The sequence below is a fragment of the Anabrus simplex genome, chromosome 8 (assembly GCF_040414725.1).
Source record: "Anabrus simplex isolate iqAnaSimp1 chromosome 8, ASM4041472v1, whole genome shotgun sequence".
NCBI lineage: Eukaryota > Metazoa > Arthropoda > Insecta > Orthoptera > Tettigoniidae > Anabrus > Anabrus simplex.
In genome coordinates this window covers 225,548,657-225,570,068 of record NC_090272.1, presented here as the reverse complement: position 1 = coordinate 225,570,068, position 21,412 = coordinate 225,548,657, and the positions used below count along the sequence as shown (strand labels likewise).

Genomic DNA, 21,412 nt, shown 5'->3' with positions numbered 1-21,412 from the left:
ATGGATAATTCTTTAACTAGCACGCCATCATGCTGTAAAAGATAAATATGTTCATAGAGATAGAGCTGTGCCCAAATAACTGAAAGATGGTTTTAATTTGTCAAATACACTGAAACCTGTACTTCAAGAATACCGGCATAATGTACCACTACCACAACACACTAAACAAATTGTCGGCACAAAGTGGTAAATCTATAATTTTCCTCCAAACCACCACAGAAAAGTGCAATGATCTCCTGGTCAAGTTAGAAGGGGGAAGTAAATGAGATTCATATAGAACCAGTTCATAACTCATCCAATGCGCGATCAATAGACATTCCATGACGGATTCCTTTGCTTACTGTCAGCAGCAGATCATCGTACGCTTTGCCCTAATAAAAGTCAATGAAAGTCAGCTATTTTTCCCCCCACACGTGGCTTTAATTCACGAAGTATTTATATTTATTAAAGACAATGAGGCACAAAAACTTATGTTCAGAGAAGTGTGTTCTCTCCACCGGTGTTTCCACACATCTGAAATATCTACTACAAATTTCCAAGGCAGCTGTAACTGAAATTGAAAATAAAAATTTTGCATGTTTTATGTTCATTTTCTGGCAATTGGAAAGAGTTTGTTTGGTCAAGTAGCAAACAAGCTCCTCTGTACAGAGTCTTAAAATGATTTCCTGAGATTTCCTTTCCATTATCTTCTAATTATTTCTCTACAAGCTATAAGAGAACATTTTTGATAGTATGACTTTCATCAACATCTTCTCATTTTCTTATTTGTGCAGGGTCTGCCTTCTTGCAATGTTTCCCCCACTTCAGTCAATCTGTCTAACCACAGCTCCCCAGAGCTGAGTTTTGTGAGACGCATGTTATCTCTCACCCAGTCCAGCCAGCGTTCTTGAGGTTGCCCACAAGGTCAGCTACCCTCCACGTTCAGTTGAAGGAAAGTCTTTGCAACTGACGTTTCACTGTTATGGAGTACATGCTCATAACATTGTAAGCATGATTCACACATTTTTCTCTGTGACTGGGGTAACCTTGAATTTCTTCTCACATCATCGTTCCTAGTATGGTCTAGTCGAGTCAAGCCATTGGACTATTGCAGTGTCTTCATTTCCATAGCAGGAAGTGGCTTTTCATGCTTTGATGTTGTAGGCCACTATTCAGCTCCATAATGGGCTACATGGCTTTCCGCTGTGACAGCCCCTAGATTTTAGATGCAATAATTTTTTTTTATCGTACAGGATTCCATTAACTTGGCAACATTTCATTCTTGTCTTGACATACTGCAGTCCGAGGTGATGCATGACACTAGGTATCTGAATTGGGTCACTTTATTAACTCTCTTGGTGCTAGGCGGTAGTGTGAGCACCCACCCTTTAAATTGCCAAAGCCAATCAGGTCGGCCTTTAAATATCCATTCGGAAGTTGCCAGAGCCGATTACATTGGTCAGCTTAAAATTCTGTGATATACATAATTTTGAGGCAACCTATAGTGACGTGCATACGTTTGTTACAACCTGTAGTAAAGGGGCTACACGTTATTGTGTGCCTCACCTTGCTTTGGCAGTTCTAAGAGGGTGTTATAGCTTTCAAGAGTCGTTTCCTGTGTTTACAAATACCGCTAACCGGTCAGTACGAGATTGCTCCTTGCAGTGAGTGGATTTGTGACAGCAAAATGGCAAGGTGTTCACGTAATATTTTTTCAGCAGGTATTGATGACAATAAATTAATGCAATATTTGGAACAAACAAAGTTCACGCGGATGATATATCGGATAGCAATAATGAATTTAGTTCAGAGAGTAGCGACGAAATTATACCGTACACGCTTGCGGAATCACCACAGCTAACGAAGAGACATTTAATTGTTTCTAATGGCACTAAAGCTACTCTGAATATGGTGCTAGATGAAACTAGTAATAATGAAGATGATGATGTCTCTGGAGAACATTTTGTGGAAATTTTTCCCTATGAACCCACCAATATTCCTCAACCTCCTGTCTCCTTCAATGAAATTCTTGGACCTAAACATGCCCTGATTCTCTGATTCTCCGCACATATCATACTTCAATTGACTTTTCACTTTCTCTCTGCTAAACCTTATAGTCACATATAGTCCTCTATCTTTACGTAAATGCCGGTCCCCGCGGGCCAAGTGTAGTGTGCCTGCCTCTCACCCGGAGGTCATGTGTTCGATTCCCGCCCAGGTCAAGAATTTTCGCCTGGTCCTGACGGTTGGTTCAAGGTTCACTCAAAGTGACCCTAAGTGATTGCAATTGAGGAGATATCTGAGAATAAGAGGCCGACCCCTGTCTAGAAAACCAAGAATAATGACCGAGAGGATTCGTCTCACTGACCATGCCTCACCTCGTAAACTGCAGGTCTCCGTACCGATCAGCGGTCGCTTGGTGGGCCAAGCAAATCAGGGCTTTAGCGCCATAGATTTCTTAATTACGTATATTCTGTCGTATTGTAAAGTTCTTTTTCAAATATATACTAGAACTGAAAATGAGAAAATGATTTTGCTGAAAACAAGAACTATAATATCAACTATTATTTTTTAATTTTTTAATAATTCAGAATTATTTTTATACTATGTTGTCTGTACGTAGAAAATATCTTGTCAGTATTTGCCATACATCTATACATATGCATGAATTTTATGGGTAAAACTGTCTTGTTTTTACTAGTGATATATGTTTGATTTTTACTTTTTATGTTTTTATTTTTCTCGTTCAAATTGGTTATTCTATAGAAATATAGGAATATATTATATATAATTACATATATTCTTTTTACAAAGTAGATATTGAGAGAGAAAGTGCGAAAATGTTTTTCTCTTACTAAAAATAAACGATGTCGACAACTATAAATCAACAATGAAATTTTTTTGACTCTTTATATCACTCTAAATCAGTTGTTTATTCTATGTAGTCAATATGTAGAAAATGTCATGCCAATATTTGGTATACACCGGTAGATATACGCAAATTTTAAAATACATGTATTTCCACTGAAAACGGCCTGGCATGTTACAGTAGTAGAGTGGAGGCGGAGCTCTGGCCTCTTCGAGCTGGTGGTAAGCGGCCAACCAGATCGGCTCCTGGCTCCAAGAGGGTTAAGTGAACCCCGCACACAGTGATCATGCCATCTGTTTGGTCACTCATTCCATGCACTCCGTCTTCTTCAGACTTAATTTCATCCCAAATTCTTCGAGATGCATCTTCCACTTTTGTACTTGCTGTATGAGGTCCTTACATGTCTTGTTAACTAGCATGACATCATCAGCATATAACATCATCCACAGATGCCTCATCTGGATGGTATTTATGATGGCGTTCATGCAGAGTATGAAGAGCAATGGGGACAGGGCTGATCCTTGATGGACACCAACAATGATTTGGAAGGTACTTTAAGGCAGAAACATGTTCCAAGAAGGACATTCCAGGAATAATTAATGAACAAGGGGAGTGTGTATGCAAGGATCTTCAAAAGGCAGAAGTATTCAGTCAGCAGTATGTAAAGATTGCTGGTTACAAGGATAATGTCCAGATAGAGGAAGTGACTAATACTAAAGAAGTATTAAAATTTACCTATGATAACGACATTTACAATAAAATACAAAAGTTGAAAACTAGAAAAGCAGCTGGAATTGAAAAGATTTCTGGGGATATACTAAAGACAATGGGTTGGGATATAGTACCATATCTGAAGTACTTATTTGATTATTGTTTGCATCAAGAAGCTATAACAAATGAATGGAGAGTTTCTATAGTAGCCCTATGTGTAAAGGGAAGGATGATAGACATAAAGCTGAAAATTACAGGCCAATCAGTTTGACATGCATTGCATGTAAGCTTTCAAAAAGCATTCTTTCTGATTAAGTTATATTAGAAATGTTTGCAAAATTAATAACTGGTTCGATAGAAGGCAGTTTGGGTTTAGGAAAGGTTATTCCAGTGCAGCTCAACTTGTAGGATTCCAGCAAGATATAGCAGATATCTTGGATTCAGGAGGTCAATTGGAGTATATTGTGATTGACCTATCTAAGGCATTTGATAGGTGACTGAATGGGTAGCTATATTTCTAGAAAACAGAACTCAGAGAATTAGAGTAGGCGAAGCTTTATCAGAACCTGTAATAATTAAGAGGGGAATTCCTGAAGGCAAATTTGGACCTATATGTTTTCTTATATATACAAACTGGCAATTACCTACGGCTTCACTCATGTGGATTTCGTCATTTGATCAAAGTAATCATTCCTTGGCATTGTACTAAGACATTATCTGAAAATTCCTAAAGTATAAAATCGCACCCAAAAATTGAGTTTCATTTATCCCAGAAATTCTTTGCAAACTATGTTTGTGGTATTACCTTTTGAGGCTAAGACGTCCATGTGACATAGAACAGTACATGTGAGAAACAGTCTTCTCTCAAGTCGAAAAAATAAATACATGTTTCTTTATTTTTAAAGGAGTTCCAAATACCAATGTTCACGTCTGTAACATCTTCAGTTTTGAAGATATAAGTAACCTAATAAAAAATAATTCAACTATTTTTCATTTCTTTTCACCCCCTGTTAAGTGCCCTGTCCGAAAACAAAAAGGTACATGCTCCTCTATTTTTAAAGGGCTTTCCAAATACCAAATTTCTTGTGTCTAACATGTTAAGTTTTTGACATATAATGTAGATATAAAGGTACTCATTTTAAAAATTTACCCGCTTTTCCAATTAATTTCAGCCCCTTAATTGTATTTTCCGAAAACAATAAAATACATGTTTCATTATTTTTAAAGGAGATTCCAAATACCAGTTTTCATGTCTGTATGTCTTTGAGATAAATGTATACTCATAAAAATAATTCAACTTTTTCTTCACTTCTTTCTACCTCTCTCCCGCCTTAGGTCGACTTTCCAAAAACAAAAAATATGTGTTTCTTCATTTTGAAAGGAAATTCAAAATACCAACTTTCACGTCTGCAACAGCTTCAGTTTTTAAGATAAAGTATGCTCATTATTTCAACTCCTTATTTACTTATTTCCAACCCCACACCTCTTACGCCGATTTTCCAAAAAAAAAAACCAAATGCGTGTTTCTTTATTTTTAAAGGAGATTCCCAATACTAATTTTCATGTCTGTAACATCTTCATTTCTTGAGATATAAGTATCCTCATAAACGTAATTCAACACCTTTTTACCCTCTCCCCCATTCCTACCCTTTAAGCTGATTGCCCCCTTCCCAAAAGCGCATGTTTCTTTATTTTTAAAGGAGATTCCAAATACCAATTTTAACGTCTTTAACATCTCTAGTTTTTGAGATATAAGTATCCTCTTACAACGAATTCAATTCATTTTTCAATTCATTCACCCACATTATGTGGATTTTTCGAAGACAAAAGAACACATGTTTCTTTACTTTGAAAGAAGATTCCAAATACAAATGTTCATGCCTCTAACATCTTCAGTTTATGAGATATAAGTATCCACATAAAAAGAATTCAACCAGGCGAGTTGACCGTGCAGGTAGGATCGCGCATCTGTGAGCTTGCATCAGGGAGATAGTGGGTTCGAACCACACTGTCGGCAGCCCTGAAGATGTTTTTCCGTGGTTTCCCATTTTCACACAAGGCAAATGCTGGGGCTGTACCTTAATTAAGGCCATGGCTGCTTCCTCCCCACTCCTAGGCCTTTTCTGTCCCATCGTCGCCATAAGACCTATCTGTGCCGGTGTGATGTAAAGCGAAAAAGAAAAAAGAATTCAAATCCTTTTTCACCCCAGCCCGTTAAACTGATTCCCCCCTTCTCAAAAGCGTGTGTTTCTTTACTTTGAAAGAAGATCCCAAATACAAATGTTCATGCCTCTAACATCTTCAGTTTTTGAGATATAAGTATCCTCATGAAAATAATTCAACTCCTTTTTCACTCACTGTTAAGTTGGTTTCACACCACCCATAAAAATGCGCATTTCTTTATTTTCCAAGGAAATTCCAAATACCAGTTTTCACATTTGTAACATCTTTAGATTATTTATATATATTCATACAAATAATTCAACTAACTTTTCAATTCTTTAACACGCCCCGCTAAGGGTTTTTCCAAAAACAAAAGAATACATATTTCCTTATTTTTAAAGGAGATTCAGAATACCAATTTTCACATCTGCAACATGTTTAAGTTTTTGAGATATACTGTAGATATGCTAATTTTAAAAATTCACCCCCTTTTTCAGTTTCCCTCAAGTGGATTTTCCAAAAAAAAATTATGTTTCTTTACTTTTATAGGAAATTCCAAATACCAGTTTTCAAATCTGTAATATATTACCTGTCTGAGATAATTTACAGATACAGTCTTTTTAAAAATTCACCCTGTTTGTCACTCCAGTTCACCCCCTATTGATCGGATTATCCAAAGACACAAATACGTGTTTATTTTCAAAGGAGATTCCAAATACCAATTTTCATGTCTGTAACATCTTCAGTTTTTCAGATATAAGTCTCCTCATAAAAGGTATTCAACCAATTTTCCCCCATTTTTCACCCGACTTAATGGGATTTTCTAAAAACAAAAAATATGTGTTTCTTTATTTTTAAAGGAGATTCCAACTACAAATTTTTACGTCTGTAAACTTTTATGTTTGAGATATAGATATCCTCATTTTAAAAATACACCCCCCCTTTTCACCCCCTTAGCGCCAGAATATCCAAAAATCCTCCCTTAGTGAGCACCTACATTGTAATATGTATGTATCCGCAAAATTTAATTTTTTTATGTCCAGTAGTTTTGGCTCAGCGATGATGAATCAGTCAGTCAGTCAGGACAAGTTATTTTATATATATATATATATATATATATATATATATATATATATATAGAGAGAGAGAGAGAGATGATATGAGTAAAGAAGTAGAATCAGAGACGAGGCTTTTTGCGGATGATGTTATTCTGTATAGAGTAATAAATAAGTTACAAGATTGTGAGAAACTGCAAAATGACCTCGATAATGTTGTGAGATGGACAGTAGGCAATGGTAAGTTGATAAACAGGGTTAAAAGTCAGGTTGTGAGTTTCACAAATAAGAGAAGTCCTCTGAGTTTTAATTGCTGCATTGGTGGGGTGAAAGTTCCTTTTGGGGATCATTGTAAGTATCTGGGTGTTAATATAAGGAAAGATCTTCATTGGGGTGATCACATAAATGGGATTGTAAATAAAGGGTACAGATCTCTGCACATGGTTATGAGGGTATTTAGAGGTTGTAGTAAGGATGTAAAAGAGAGGGCATATATATATCTCTGGTAAGACCCCAAATAGAGTATGGTTCCAGTCTATGGGACCCTCACCAGGATTACTTGATTCAAGAACTGGAAAAAATCCAAAGATATCATTTTGATTTGTTCTGGGTGATTTCCAACAAAAGAGTAGCGTTACAAAAATGTTGCAAAACTTGGGCAGGGAAGACTTGAGAGGAAGGAGATGAGCTGCTCGACTAAGTGATCCCTATGGGAATCAACATCTATATCATCTGATGGCCAGGCCGCTTTGGGAATAAGACAAAATCTCTCATAATGCATTGGCACTGCCAGTGGCTCCAAGTAGCCTATGCAGTGGCCTCCACGCTATGCATTAGCCATGCGTCTTTGTAGGTGTGGCATTTACCAACTGATGAGCCCAACTTAGCATACTGGGGTGAAACACTGGCAACCAGGAATGAGTTAGTTGGAAAATTCATAATTTCCAATAACTGACCAACTATATTGGTATTATAAGTGGTATGTTCCGAGCTGTCAATTGAGAGGTGGCATGGAAGACATTAGCAGACTAATAGGTTTGAGTGGTGTCTTTGAAAGTAGGAAAGATCACAATATGAAAATTAAGTTGGAATTCAAGAGAACAAACTGGGGCAAATATTTGTTTATAGGAAGGGGAGTTAGGCACTGGAATAACTTACCAAGGGAGATGTTCAATAAATTTCCAATTTCTTTGAAATCATTAAAAGGCTAGGAAAACAACAGATAGGGAATCTGCCACCTGGGCATCTGACCTAAATGCAGATGAGTAGTGATTGATTGATAAGTGGGTTTTCCTTTTGCCAAAGTTTAATTATGTAATTGAGAGCCATTTTGAAAAGCAGTGAAGATAATCTGTCGCCTTGTCTGAGGCCTGTTTTATTATGACATTTCTCCCCTGAACTTTACCTCAAAATTTGTATTGCTTAAAGTTATTTTGATGATTTTTATTAACTTGGGATAAAGAGTGTAAGATTTCAGGGTTTTAAAAAGTGTGGGTCTATGGATACTATCATATGCTTTTTCTGAAATCTATGATGAGATATGGAGCTGTTTATTTCTGCACTTCTAATATTCCATTATTTGTTTCAGGCTGAGAATTTGGTCTGGGCAGTTTCTGTATGGGCAAAATCCTCATTGGTATTTTTCAAGTTGTGGTTCCAGAGTGTTTTTGATCCTGTTGCAAATTATACAAGAGAAAAGCAGGGTTATTAATCTGTAATTATCTGGGTTGGTTTTATCTCCTTTTTAAAATAATGGATGGATTATTCCTATGGTCCCATTCTTGGGAACTTTCTCCGTGATCCACACTTCTACTATATGTTTCTGGAGATTTATTATCTCAGGTTTTACGGCATTTTTCCAGATTTCTGCAAAGACTAGGTCTTCACCATATATCTTGTAACTTTTTAGTTCTTTAGTTGCGAGTTCTACTTTGTTATTGGTTGGAGGTTGTATTAGATCAAAGGTGATTAAAATGGGTATGATGGTGTTTACTCGAAATACTTCCAGTGGGTCATTGCAATATAGAAGTTCGTTGTATGTCTCTGTGAGAATCTCTGCATTTCTTGGTTACTAAGGGCTAACTTTCCTGATTCATCCCTCAGCGTTAACGTTCAGGGTTCATATTTTGAAAGATATCTGCCAAACTTTTTGTAATAACCTCATGATTGGTTTTACTGGAAACTCTCTTCTATCCTTTCTAGGGTGTTTTAAGATGTTAACATTTTGTTTGATGATTTTATGGATTGACTTCCTTTGTATTATTACTTCTAAATTTGATTCTTCTGACTTTTGGGCTTGATGGTTTATCCAATCTTGATGTCTTCTCTCTATTGCCTGGTTGCATTCTTCATTCCACAATTCTTCTTTCTTCCTGGGATTCACTGGAGCTAACTCTTCTGCTATACATTTTAATTTGGTGGTAAATTCTTCTAGTGATTTGGTGTTGATAGATCCTTCCCCTGATTTCTTTTAGTACACCATATTTTTTACTAATGTAGTCGGATTGAATTTTTTCCTATTCTTAGTTGGAGGTATTTTCCTTTACCATTGGAGTTAATTTTATTTTGATCTTTACAATGTACTGGTCTGGCCCTGAGTCTACTTCCCTTAGGAATTCGACACTGTAACATTTATTTATTTATTATATGTAATATTTGTCCATGCAGATATAATCTAGCTGTCATTCGCCTTTTCCGAAGTCATGATGTTTCCAGGGTTTTAATTTGTTGAGGTTTCCTTTTAAAGCATGTTGACTTTGAAGAGAAGGTTGTGGTTTCTATAATTTTCAATGAATCTTTGACCATTTTTGTTTGTCTGCTTATGTGCTGCCCATTTACCAATGATATCTCGGTATTATCTTTCTTGTCCCAGTTGTGCATTGAAATTGCAGAGGAAAATTTTAATAAGGTGATTAATGTTTGGCTGGCCCCGTGGTGTAGGGGTAGTGTGCCTGCCTCTTACCCGGACGCCTCGGGTTCGAATCCCGGCCAGGTAGGGCCATGGGTCCTTAATTCAAGAGTGTTTCCTCTGTTGTTGGGCCCAACAAAAAATGTGAACTCACAAGTGTTGAGGTGTGGAATAATGTACTAGGAAATATATAATAGTTTAAGGTAACAACGTGTATTGAACAGCCGGATCCTTAAATAGAATATTTGAGTGTATTCTTAAATATTTTCAATTTGATTTCAAGTCAATATATATGTGTTAATGGAGCTGTTAAAGCTCGTTACTTGAAATCTCATGTTTCTGCTGTAGAGACTATTCCAGACAGAACCGAGCATGTTAAACTCTGTTGCAAATGCATCAGGGAGAAATAAAACTGGCACATCTTAGTTCATGTCTCTATGGTGAACTACTGACGAACTCATGTCACCATAAAATAAGAATTTTGATTGCAGAAGAGTTCCAAAAGAAAAACCTTAATGTGCATGAAGATGTTCATGGTATATCTTTGAAGGGCAGCACAAGGTGACACATGATAGTCTACAGAAATAACAAGGAAGGATTCATTATATATCCCACTGTGCAATTCACCCACCATACAGGGCACCTGAAGGAAACACAGTATATCTTGAAAACACAAAAAAAAAAAACCAAACATCTTTCTACAAGCAGAAGTATCAACCTGACAATATAAAAGTGATCGGGTTAATGGTGGGAGCACATGGGACAATCCCAGACTTCCTTATAAAATTCTGGTAAGAGTTTCAGCTGCCTATGAAAATTGCCAATAAAATTGTCATTGCTGCAATTTGAGGATCTATGAACATACTCTGATCTAATTTATATGGACAGGCTTGACTTCATGATATACACATACCATTTTTTGTCCTTTAAAAGTTTTACAGGCACCTTTTGAGAATGGACAATGGCAGGCTTATGAAGATCTTCTCACTCAAATCAATCAAATCAAAATCTCTTTATTTGCAAATGAGGTGCCTACCTCGGTGGCAAATGGTACACTAAAATACACTATTGTCAAGCACTAAATATTAAATTAACAAGGGAACAAAATTTTCCTATAATACAATATTATACAATTTATGCTAACAATGTTTTCTATTAAACACACAGCTCATCCTTAGTAAATTTATATTGTTTACAAAATTCTACTAATAATATCTCCTGTACTACGTACAAATATAGTCAACTGATATACTTTATGTGGTATTACTTCAAATGATACTGTACAACTGGTATAAGATTAAAATTTACATTGCATTTATTTACTTTTTTCTTTTTTCCTTTACCCATTCTGGAACCTAAGTAGCATAACGACCTGCTGCGTCTTAAACAGAGCCCCTTTTGCCACCACTTTTCAGAGTTCCTGAAGGGCCTTCACAGCTACCATAGCGGTGCCAGGTCCCTCGAAGTCCCCACTGTACTTCACCCCTACAGGCAGTCCCCTACTTTGGCTGTCCAAACTCCTTAGACTAGGGGATGGAATTAATTTATTCACACACATTTTTTATTAACATTAACCTGCACTGGTCAAATGCCCTCTAACATATCATTTATTTTCTCCGTTGCTGTTTATTCTCTTCTTGAATATCTGTACAGATTTTGGAAAAGGATCAAACACTACCCCTGGTAAACTGTTCCACTCCTTTACACTCTTCCCAATGAATGAAAATTTACCCCAATTGCTTCTACTAAAATTTCTTCTAATTTTACATTTGTGGTCAGTCCTGCCGATATAATTATTTTCCAACTGAAGCCTCTCACGGATTTCTCCCCATGCTGCTTCTCCTGTATAGGCTCTATATAACCCTATAAGTCTAGTTTTCTCCCTTCTCTTACTTAAAGTTTCCCACCCTAGTTCCTTTAACATTTCTGATACACTACTCTTTCTCCTGAAATCCCCTGTTACAAACCTTGCTGCTTTCCTCTGCACACTGTCTATTTCTTTTATTAGGTATTCTTGGTGAGGATCCCAAACACTGTTTGCATATTCCAATAATGGACGAACCATACTTAGGTAACTTTTCTCTTTTAATTCTTTGTTGCATCCTTTAAGTAGCCTTATTATGACATGTAATGATCTGTATGCTTTCCCAACAATGTCATCCACATGACCCTTCCAGTGCAAATTACTTTCAAATTTTACACCTAAGTATTTGCACTTGCCATCTTTTGGGATAACTACCCCATCCAAAGTATATTCAAATTCAGTTTTAAAACTCCTGTTTGTAAATGTTTTAACAGTTGATTTGCCTCCATTAACCTTCATATTATTCTCTTCAACCCATTGTTGGATACTCTCAAGGTCCCTTTGTAATTCTGAACAATCCTCAATGGTATTTATTTCCCTATAAACAATTATGTCATCTGCATACAACCTTATTTTTGATGTTATATTATTCCCTAAATCATTTGTGTATATTAAGAAAAGTAACGGACCGATTATACTACCCTGTGCAATTCCCTTCCAAACTTTCTCTTCCTGCGATACGTTATTTCCTACTTTGACTTTCTGAACCCTTGAATTTAGAAATGTTCTTATCCAACGTCTAACCCTTACGTCCAGTCCTATTCCCTCCAATTTCTTTAATAATATTCCATGTTCCACTCTATCAAAGGCTTTGGAAAGATCTATGGCTATGCAATTTAACTGGCCTCCTGAATCCAATTGATCTGATATGTCCTGCTGAAATCCCACCAGTTGTGCCTCACAAGAAAATTTCTTTCTAAATCCATACTGGCTCCTCATGAACCAATTTTTATCATCACATATCCCTCTGATGTACTTTGATATTAAAGCTACAAGACAGGAAGTATGTGGCTCAATGAAGTAAAAAAAGGTAGGTTTTTTTTTTCTTAGGTTCTGCTGGGATTTCTGATACTGATGTTGCAGACTGTCCCAAATTTTGTAAATTTATGGTCTCCTTTACCATACGTTGTTAAATCTTGCAAACCTCTTTCACAGGAAAGAAAGGAAAAACTAATAACAGGGCTAAAGAGGTATTGGGAAGGAAAGTGAGCATCCAAAAAGAACTAATCATAAGCACTCACTACTGGGCTCAAGTCACTCATAAATATTTTTCTATGTAAATTATTACTTTGTTAGTTTGGGAACCTGTTCTTGTGGAAAGTTGTTAACATTGTCAGCAAATTAGTTTCTTAAGGAAACATAAAGCTCCAGTAATACTGGCTTCTGGAAGCCCCCTCTTATTCACTAAAGGATCACAATGTGAGAGGCTTCAGTTGGAAAATAATTACACCAGCAGGACTGACCACAAGTATAAAATTAGAAGGAATTTTAGCAGAAGCGATTGGGGCAAATTTTAATTCATTGGGAAGGGTGTGAAGGAGTGGAACAGTTTACCAGGGGTAGTGTTTGATCCTTTTCCAAAAATCTGTACAGATGTTCAAGAAGAGAATAAACAGCAATAGAGAAAATAAATGAAATGTTAGAGGGCATTTGATCAGTGCAGGTTATTGTAAATAAAAGAATGTGTATGAATAAACTAATCGCTTGGCCTATGGAGATTGGACAAGCAAGCAAGCAACCAAGCAAGCAAGCAAGCAAGCAAGCAAGCAAATAAATAAATAAATAAATAAATAAATAAATAAATAAATAAATAAATAAATAAATAAATAAATAAATAAATAAATAAATAAATTGTTGAAAAGGCACGATGTTTCGGTAAGTAATAAGATCAGCATGGTTTATTTAGAATGACACTATTTATTACATACGTAAATCACAAGATGGATGCAGTGAAAACAATAGACATGGAGATTACAATCGTGATGTGTCAGAATGGGCAAAGAAACCGTAGTGTGTAGGTGGCGCTATTTGATGGTGGCTCAGCCAGAGTCATATAAATAAATAAATAAATAAATAAATAAATAAATAAATAAATAAATAAATAAATAAATAAATAAATAATTGCAATGTAAATTTTAATCTTTTACCACCAGTTGTACAGTTTTATTTGAAATAATTCCACATACTGTATATGAGTTGACTAGGTTTGTAAGTACAGGAGATATTATAAGTAGAATTTTGTAAACATATAAATTTATTAAGGATGAGCTGTGTGTTTGATAGAAAAAAATTGTTAGTGTAAATTGTATAATATTGTATTCTAGGAAAAATGTCTTCTTCTCTTGTTAATTTAAAATTTAGTGCTTAACAATAATGTATTTTAATGTACCATTTGCCACTGAGATAGACACCCCATTTGCAAATAAAGTGATTTTGATTTGATTTGAATGTTTAACCTATTGTGATTCTCTGAATTCTATTTTCTAGAAATGTATCCACCCATTCAATCACTCTTTTGATGAAAGGAAATGCAAAACAGAGGCAGTATCATGGACCATCAAAAGAGAATACACTGTTTAATCTGGTAGAAGTACAGGCTCTGGAGAAGGTAGTGTATTGATACAGCAGTCAAGAGGAGAGATGAAATGTGACAGGACTCTCCTTTATTGTTATACACTGTTATCAATTGTGCACAAATCTTATTCTGTGTTCAACACAGGCAGAACCATAGGAACAGCTAGTTATTAGTATTTTTACTTATACCCTTTCAAAAATTATAATTTTTACATATTAATTCTCACATGAAGAATGTGAACTCACCAGTCACTTTGAATTCATACGTAGTCCCTGCAGATAAAACATTTTCTCGGACTATCAACCTATAGGTGTACCGCCCCATCTGAGTATCCCTGTCCCAATCTATTTTCTCATTAGATTTGGAGCTTTCAATGTCCCATTCATAGAACTTCTCCTGAGATTCTCCTTGGCAATTCTCACTGCACACTACTTTCATTGACACAACATCCCGAGGATTTGGCTTGAAGAATTTGCCGCAGTTCAATAAACATCTGTGACAAAAAAACAAATTACAACTTTAATGGAAGATCCAATAGAGGAATGAGATACAAATGAATATTAATCACAAAGACAATCGGTGCATCACCAGGTTGCTTGTTCACTATGTGTACAGATCCACTGAAAATTAGGAGCCTGAAGAAGGAAACTGAAAGAAAAAATTATAAACTATAGAATGAAAATTAGGATCTGCGTCCTATCAACAAATGATTCATTTTAGAGAAAAAGACTTACAGGTAATTTATTCCCCATTGACACTTTGGTCAGGAGTTATCTGCGATGATTGATCACTGTTGTCATTCCTCTTCCAGATACAGTCATATTCCATGTCACCCATCTTGTTTGTGATTCTCTTTTTCTTGAAACAATGTTCCCATGTGAAATGTTTGTAATTCTCATTTTGTTGAAACAATGGTCTCATGTGAAATGAGACCCCATAGCCAGGCAGTGAGTGCAAGTCAATTTGTAGATTCGTGAGTTTGAGATAGGATGCGGTTTCTCTATTCATTACTTAGAGCATGTTAATGCCAAAATATATGGCAGATTCTCAGCCATGATTGACTCTGACCGACTATAATCACTCATTTTCCGACAATGAACAAGATCTTTCCATCCTAAAAATAATTAATAAAGGTGCTCTCCTTAACATACATGAATATATTTTCATTAACATCTACCAAAGAAGTAACCCTAATAACAATCAAAATGAAATCTCTGAAACTTATAATATTCTTTTTGAGGAAATCATAAAAACTTTTTTTCAGAATACAAACAATTCTAAAGCTTCTAATTCTTCCACTCCCCTATAGTCGTCTCTTCCTCACCTTTGCTCTGGAACATGCTGCTCCTAGCACACAATCAACAGGAAGCAGCAGTCCCACTCAGGACCACACACAAGCTGGCCGGACAAAGAGAGAGAGAGAGAGAGAGAGAGAGAGAGAGACGGGGCACAGAAATAAGTACTCAGATGGTGTGAAGACCTCATTTACCTTAGAATTTGCACATGTCACCTTTTCCTTTTTGGAATATTTCACATACCCCGAATATATGGGCCACACGGTTTATCCGGCTACACAACCAGCAGATTGGGAAATTCCACCTGTTCAACCAGATACATACGCACTCAAGCATCCATAAATTTGAGATGACATTAACCTAATTCAAGATGACATTTCCACTTATAGAACACTGATCTTCACTCTGATTTTTTATCTTGCGAATCAAAACTCAATGGAACTTTTATCATCTAGTAATTTGTTCCTATGACACAAAACATTTTAACAACATGATAGACTAAGGTGGTGGTGGTGGTGGTGGTGGTGGTGATTATTGTTTTAAGAGGAAGTACAACTAGGCAACCATCCTCTATATAACACTAATCAGAGAGAAATATGGAAGGGGTCCGACACTTCGAAAAATGAAGGTATCGGCCAAAGGAAGATAAGGGCCATGAAGGGCGTGAAAATGAAAGACTCCCTAGGCATCTACCACTGACTACTGGTAGGGAATTAACAATGACAAACTTCAATCTTGTTAGTTCCTGGAAGAAAAGCAAGCAAGAAAACTGCCCTCCAAGCTGTCAAACTCTACCCTGCATCATGAGGAACAGCATCGCAGAATTTCGTCTGCCTTAAACAGAATACAACCAGCCATGACAGTGCACAGATGCTCTCCATAAGTGGGATAAATGTCTGGCTCCATGGCTAAATTGTTAATGTGCTGGCTTTTGGTCCAGAGGGTCCTGGGTTCGATTCCTGGCTGGGCCAGGGATTTTAACTTTAAATGGTTAATTCCCCTGGCTTGGGGACTGGGTGTTTGTGCTGTTCCCAGCATCCCTGCAACTCACACACGGCACTCAACACTATCCTCCACCACAATAACACGCAGTTACCTACACATGGCAGATGCTGCCCACACTCATCGGAGGGTCTGACTTACAAGGGCTGCACCCGGCTAGAAATAGCCACACAAAATTATTATTATTATTAGTGGGATAAATTACAATTTCTAAAATGTGACTGTGGAGCTGATAGGCAGACAGGACTTGAAGACCAGGTCCTAAAATGGGGACTTGACAGACTTCCTGATGGCAACTTATGATATCATAAAATATGTCACCAATTTAGATATCTTAGTGCAGTATTTATAACATGGCTAATTGTAATATTTAGCCATACGATAGATAAATACAGTAAATAAATCCTCAGAATACACAAATATGGAGTCTAAATATGCTGCAAGGGCTTAATTGCAACTTATTGCACTTTTGGATTGTTTTGCGCTCAGTTATGGCTGTGATTGTGCATGCCAATTTCAAGCATCCTGACAGTAAATTAACAGGGTTGCTTTTACACATGACATTTAGCTTCAGAATGGCACCTCATTCAAACCAACAAGATGATGGTCTCAGTACTCACTACCATACATTTTGCAAAAATTAAATAGAAAACACAATAATGAGGGAAAATTTTACATAATAATAGCAGGAAATGTATACACATTTTAATTTTCCCAAAATTTCCATTTCAAAAGTACAAGTGGGAAAATCATCAAGAGAGAAAATTATGCAGGTAAATATGGTACATGTGGAATCAATTATTGCTTCAATTTCCTTTTTGATCTGTTTAAATGTGCAGTATGATAGTACACACAGACACACTCTTTAAAAAATCCTAAAATCATATGGCCTTTGTCCTAAATTAACAAATTTTATTCAACTAACTTTAACCAAAACAATTTCAAAAGTAAAGTTCAGGGGAGAAATGTCAAATGGTTTTACAATAAATACAGCAGGCTTCAGACAAGGTGATAGATTATCCCCATTGCTTTTCAATGTGGCTCTAGGTTACATCATAAAAATTTTGCAAAAAGAAAACCTACCTAAAATCAAAAGAGGAGCAAAAAGGACAAACTGCCTATGGTTTGCAGATAATTTACCTCTCTTAGCCCTTGACATGGAAAAAGTCCATGCTCAGATCACCAGTCTCCAGAAAATTGCATTAAAAATAGGATTACAAATACCCTTTGAGAAAACTGAGATCTTGCCAATGAAACCCCTTAACATAAACAAAGTCATCATAAATTATCAAAAAGTTAACATAATCCTACAATTTAAATAATTTAGAGAAATCATGATGCACCCAACAAGCGAGAAAGCAACATGGATAAATAGAACAACAAAATGAAAAAAGCATAATTTCTAACCTGGTCAACTTATAACAAAATATGCTTGTCAATAAACACTAAGATCCAACGCTACAAAACTGTAACTTTGCCCCAAACCACTTACTCTTGCAAGACCTTGTTCCAAACACCTTGTTGCTATAGTAGCCCCTGTGTATAAAGGAAAGGGTGATAGACATAAAGCTGAAAATTACAGGCCAGTAAGTTTGACATGCATTGTATGTAAGCTTTGGGAAGGCATTCTTTCTGATTATATTAGACATGTTTGTGAAATTAATAACTGGTTCGATAGAAGGCAATTCGGTTTTAGGAAAGGTTATTCCACTGAAGCTCAACTTGTAGGATTCCAGCAAGATATAGCAGATATCTTGGATTCTGGAGGTCAAATGGACTGTATCGCGATTGACATGTCTAAAGCATTTGATAGGGTGGATCATGGGAGACTACTGGCAAAAATGAGTGCAATTGGACTAGACAAAAGAGTGACTGAATGGGTTGCTATATTTCTAGAAAATAGATCTCAGAGAATTAGAGTAGGTGAAGCTTTGTCTGACCCTGTAATAGTTGAGAGGGGAGTTCCTCAGGGCAGTGTTATCGGACCTTTATGTTTTCTTATATATATAAATGATATTAGTAAAGGAGTGGAATCGGAGGTAAGGCTTTTTGCGGATGATATTATTCTCTATAGAGTGATAAATAAGTTACAAGATTGTAAGCAACTGCAACGTGACCTCGAAAATATTGTGAGATGGACAGTAGGCAATGGTATGTTGATAAACGGGGCTAAAAGTCAGGTTGTGAGTTTCACAAACAGGAAAAGTCCTCTCAGTTTTAATTACTGCGTTGATGGGGTGAAAGTTCCTTTTGGGGATCATTGTAAGTATCTAGGTGTTAATATAAGGAAAGATCTTCACTGGGGTAATCACATAAATGGGATTGTAAATAAAGGGTACAGATCTCTGCACATGGTTATGAGGGTGTTTAGGGGTTGTAGTAAGGATGTAAAGGAGAGTGCATATAAGTCTCTGGTAAGACCCCAACTAGAGTATGGTTCCAGTGTATGGGACCCTCACCAGGATTACCTGATTCAAGAACTGGAAAAAATCCATAGAAAAGCAGCTCGATTTGTTCTGGGTGATTTCCGACAAAAGAGTAGCGTTACAAAAATGTTGCAAATTTTGGGTTGGGAAGAATTGAGAGAAAGAAGAAGAGCTGCTCAACTAAGTGGTATGTTCCGAGCTGTCAGCGGAGAGATGGCGTGGAATGACATTAGTAGACGGATAGGTTTGAATGGCGTCTATAAAAGTAGGAAAGATCACAATATGAAGGTAAAGTTGGAATTCAAGAGGACAAACGGGGGCAAATATTCATTTATAGGAAGGGGAGTTAGGGATTGGAATAACTTACCAAGGGAGATGTTCAATAAATTTCCAATTTGTTTGAAATCATTTCGGAAAAGGCTAGGAAAGCAACAGATAGGGAATCTGCCACCTGGGCGACTGCCCTAAATGCAGATCAGTATTGACTGATTTGATATGACAAATTAAAAATGAAAGAAGAACTGATCAGCTCCTCAAAATTGAAAGAAGAATTATTGTATAAATAAAAAGTACCAGGTTGAAGGAGTCTGGAGAATCATCCCCTAGGAAACTGTCTATTGAGAGATTGACCCAGTTACCAGCACGATGAAGAAGAACCCAATCTCTTTCTTTCACATCTTACAATTACCAGAAAACAGGATTTTATGACAACTAGTAATGAGAAATCTGGGAAAGGGCATTGTATCAAATAAATTCAAGAGGATCTCAAAACAGTTGGACTCGAAAATGCAGATGCAGAGAACAAGAATAAAATTACCGCCCTTCTTAAGAATCACAAATTTTCAGCTGGGATAATGCACAGAAGGCCTGTAGAGATTTCAGATGAATTAAGAACACTGCGATCAGAACAAATGAAGAAGTACTGGGCATATAAGAAGAATCAAACAGTACAACCTTCAAAGAAAAAGTGTACATGGAAGACTCACGTGGTCCAATGTTGCCAATAAAGTTAATAATAATTACACCAAAACCACTAGCCTTTACAGACCAGGATTTCATGTTTCTGAAGGTCTTTTATACATTTCTTTTACATTAGAATTTAGCCATTGTGGAGTTGACACTAGTCTTACATGACTGTGAAGGTTCCAGAGGCAGTGAATTTCCACAAAATACAACCACTGGCCAGTAGTTGCAAAGCTGAAGACTCCACTGTGCTGTCGCGTGAAGAGATGGTCATCACATTCTAGGGTAAGATGCTTGAAATACATTGTCTATCTGTGTTAACAAAGATACACACTATTCCATTTCATTAAGTTTAACACAGAAGAGTACTTGTTATATTTTAAAATTTTCAGAATACTTGACACTGGAAAATCTTGATAAAAATATTCAAAACTTTAGCTTCAATACAAAGAAAATTGTAGGAAATAAAGATTATTAGTTGTGAAGAAATATTGAAACTATATTTTTGTGCACCCTCAGAAAAATGATTATTTTTATAATAAATGAGACCTAACCTGGAGGAAAAGAAGGCTGATTAAGAATCTATATCTACAACAGAAAATACAAAAGCACATTAGGAATGAGATAACAAAAGAAAGCACAATTGGAAGGGGAGTAAGGCAAGGCTGTTGTCTCCCCCCAGTACTGTTTAACATGCATTTGGATCATGTTTTTCAGAAATTATGGAAGGAAAAAGAGGAGTGCAGGGTGGTGGTAGGAGGACAGAATGTATTCCAATTTGCTGATGAAAGAGAAATTATTAAAGAAATAAATCATCCGTCCTCCAGCGAGGGTGACCATTCAGTCCGGAATACACAGTGTGAAAGATTTATACTTGGAATGATAAAAGATTTAAATAAACCTGTGAGGAATACGGAATGAGAATCAGTAAGAATAAGAAAATGTAGGGTGAAAAGAGCAAGAAAAGTAAACACAACTGTAAAGTTAGGACAGGAAAATGTAAGTGCTTTCAAATATATGGGAAGCATAATAACGGAGGACATGAGAAGCAAACAGGAGGTAAAACTCGTATCACAATTGCAAAGGAGGCATTACTAGAAGAGGAGGCTTCTCTGTGGGACCTGAGGAAGAAAATAGTGAAGTGCTTTATATAGAGCTGAGACATGGACACTGAGGAAAGAGGAAGAAAGAAGACTGGAAGCATTCAAGATGTGGATTTGGAGGAGGATGGAGGGGATAAAATGGGTAGAGAAAGTGAGAAATGAGGAGGTGATGAGAAGACTGGGGGGGGGGAAAGAGAGAAATATTAAAGGTAATCAGAAGGAGTTAATACAATTGACTATGACACTGGATGAGAAGAGATTGTTTACTGATGGATGCTATGGAAGAAGAAGAAGAAGAAGAAGAAGAAGACACAGAAGATACCAGATAGTTGACAATTATGAGAAAACGAAGAGGGTCAGGTGACAGGACTGCATGAAGATCTGTCATGTGAAGAACTGCCGTAGGGCAGAACACTAATGCTGATATTTGGCCTACAAGTGGCCGTGCGAGGTCCACGGTCTGCACTCTGACCGAACAACCGAGCAGAGGAGCAGCGGC

The 21,412-nt window shown here is 36.6% G+C and overlaps 1 protein-coding gene across 1 annotated transcript in view; it reads right to left on the bottom strand.

Moving 5' to 3' along the window:
• LOC136879384 (polycystin-1-like protein 2) overlaps nucleotides 1-21,412 on the bottom strand; it is a 421,935-nt gene that overhangs the window by 377,103 nt on the left and 23,420 nt on the right. The window contains exon 4 of the mRNA XM_068229099.1: nucleotides 14,370-14,617. Within this exon, the coding sequence (XP_068085200.1) occupies nucleotides 14,370-14,617 (248 nt within the window). The remainder of the gene's footprint in view (nucleotides 1-14,369; nucleotides 14,618-21,412) is intronic.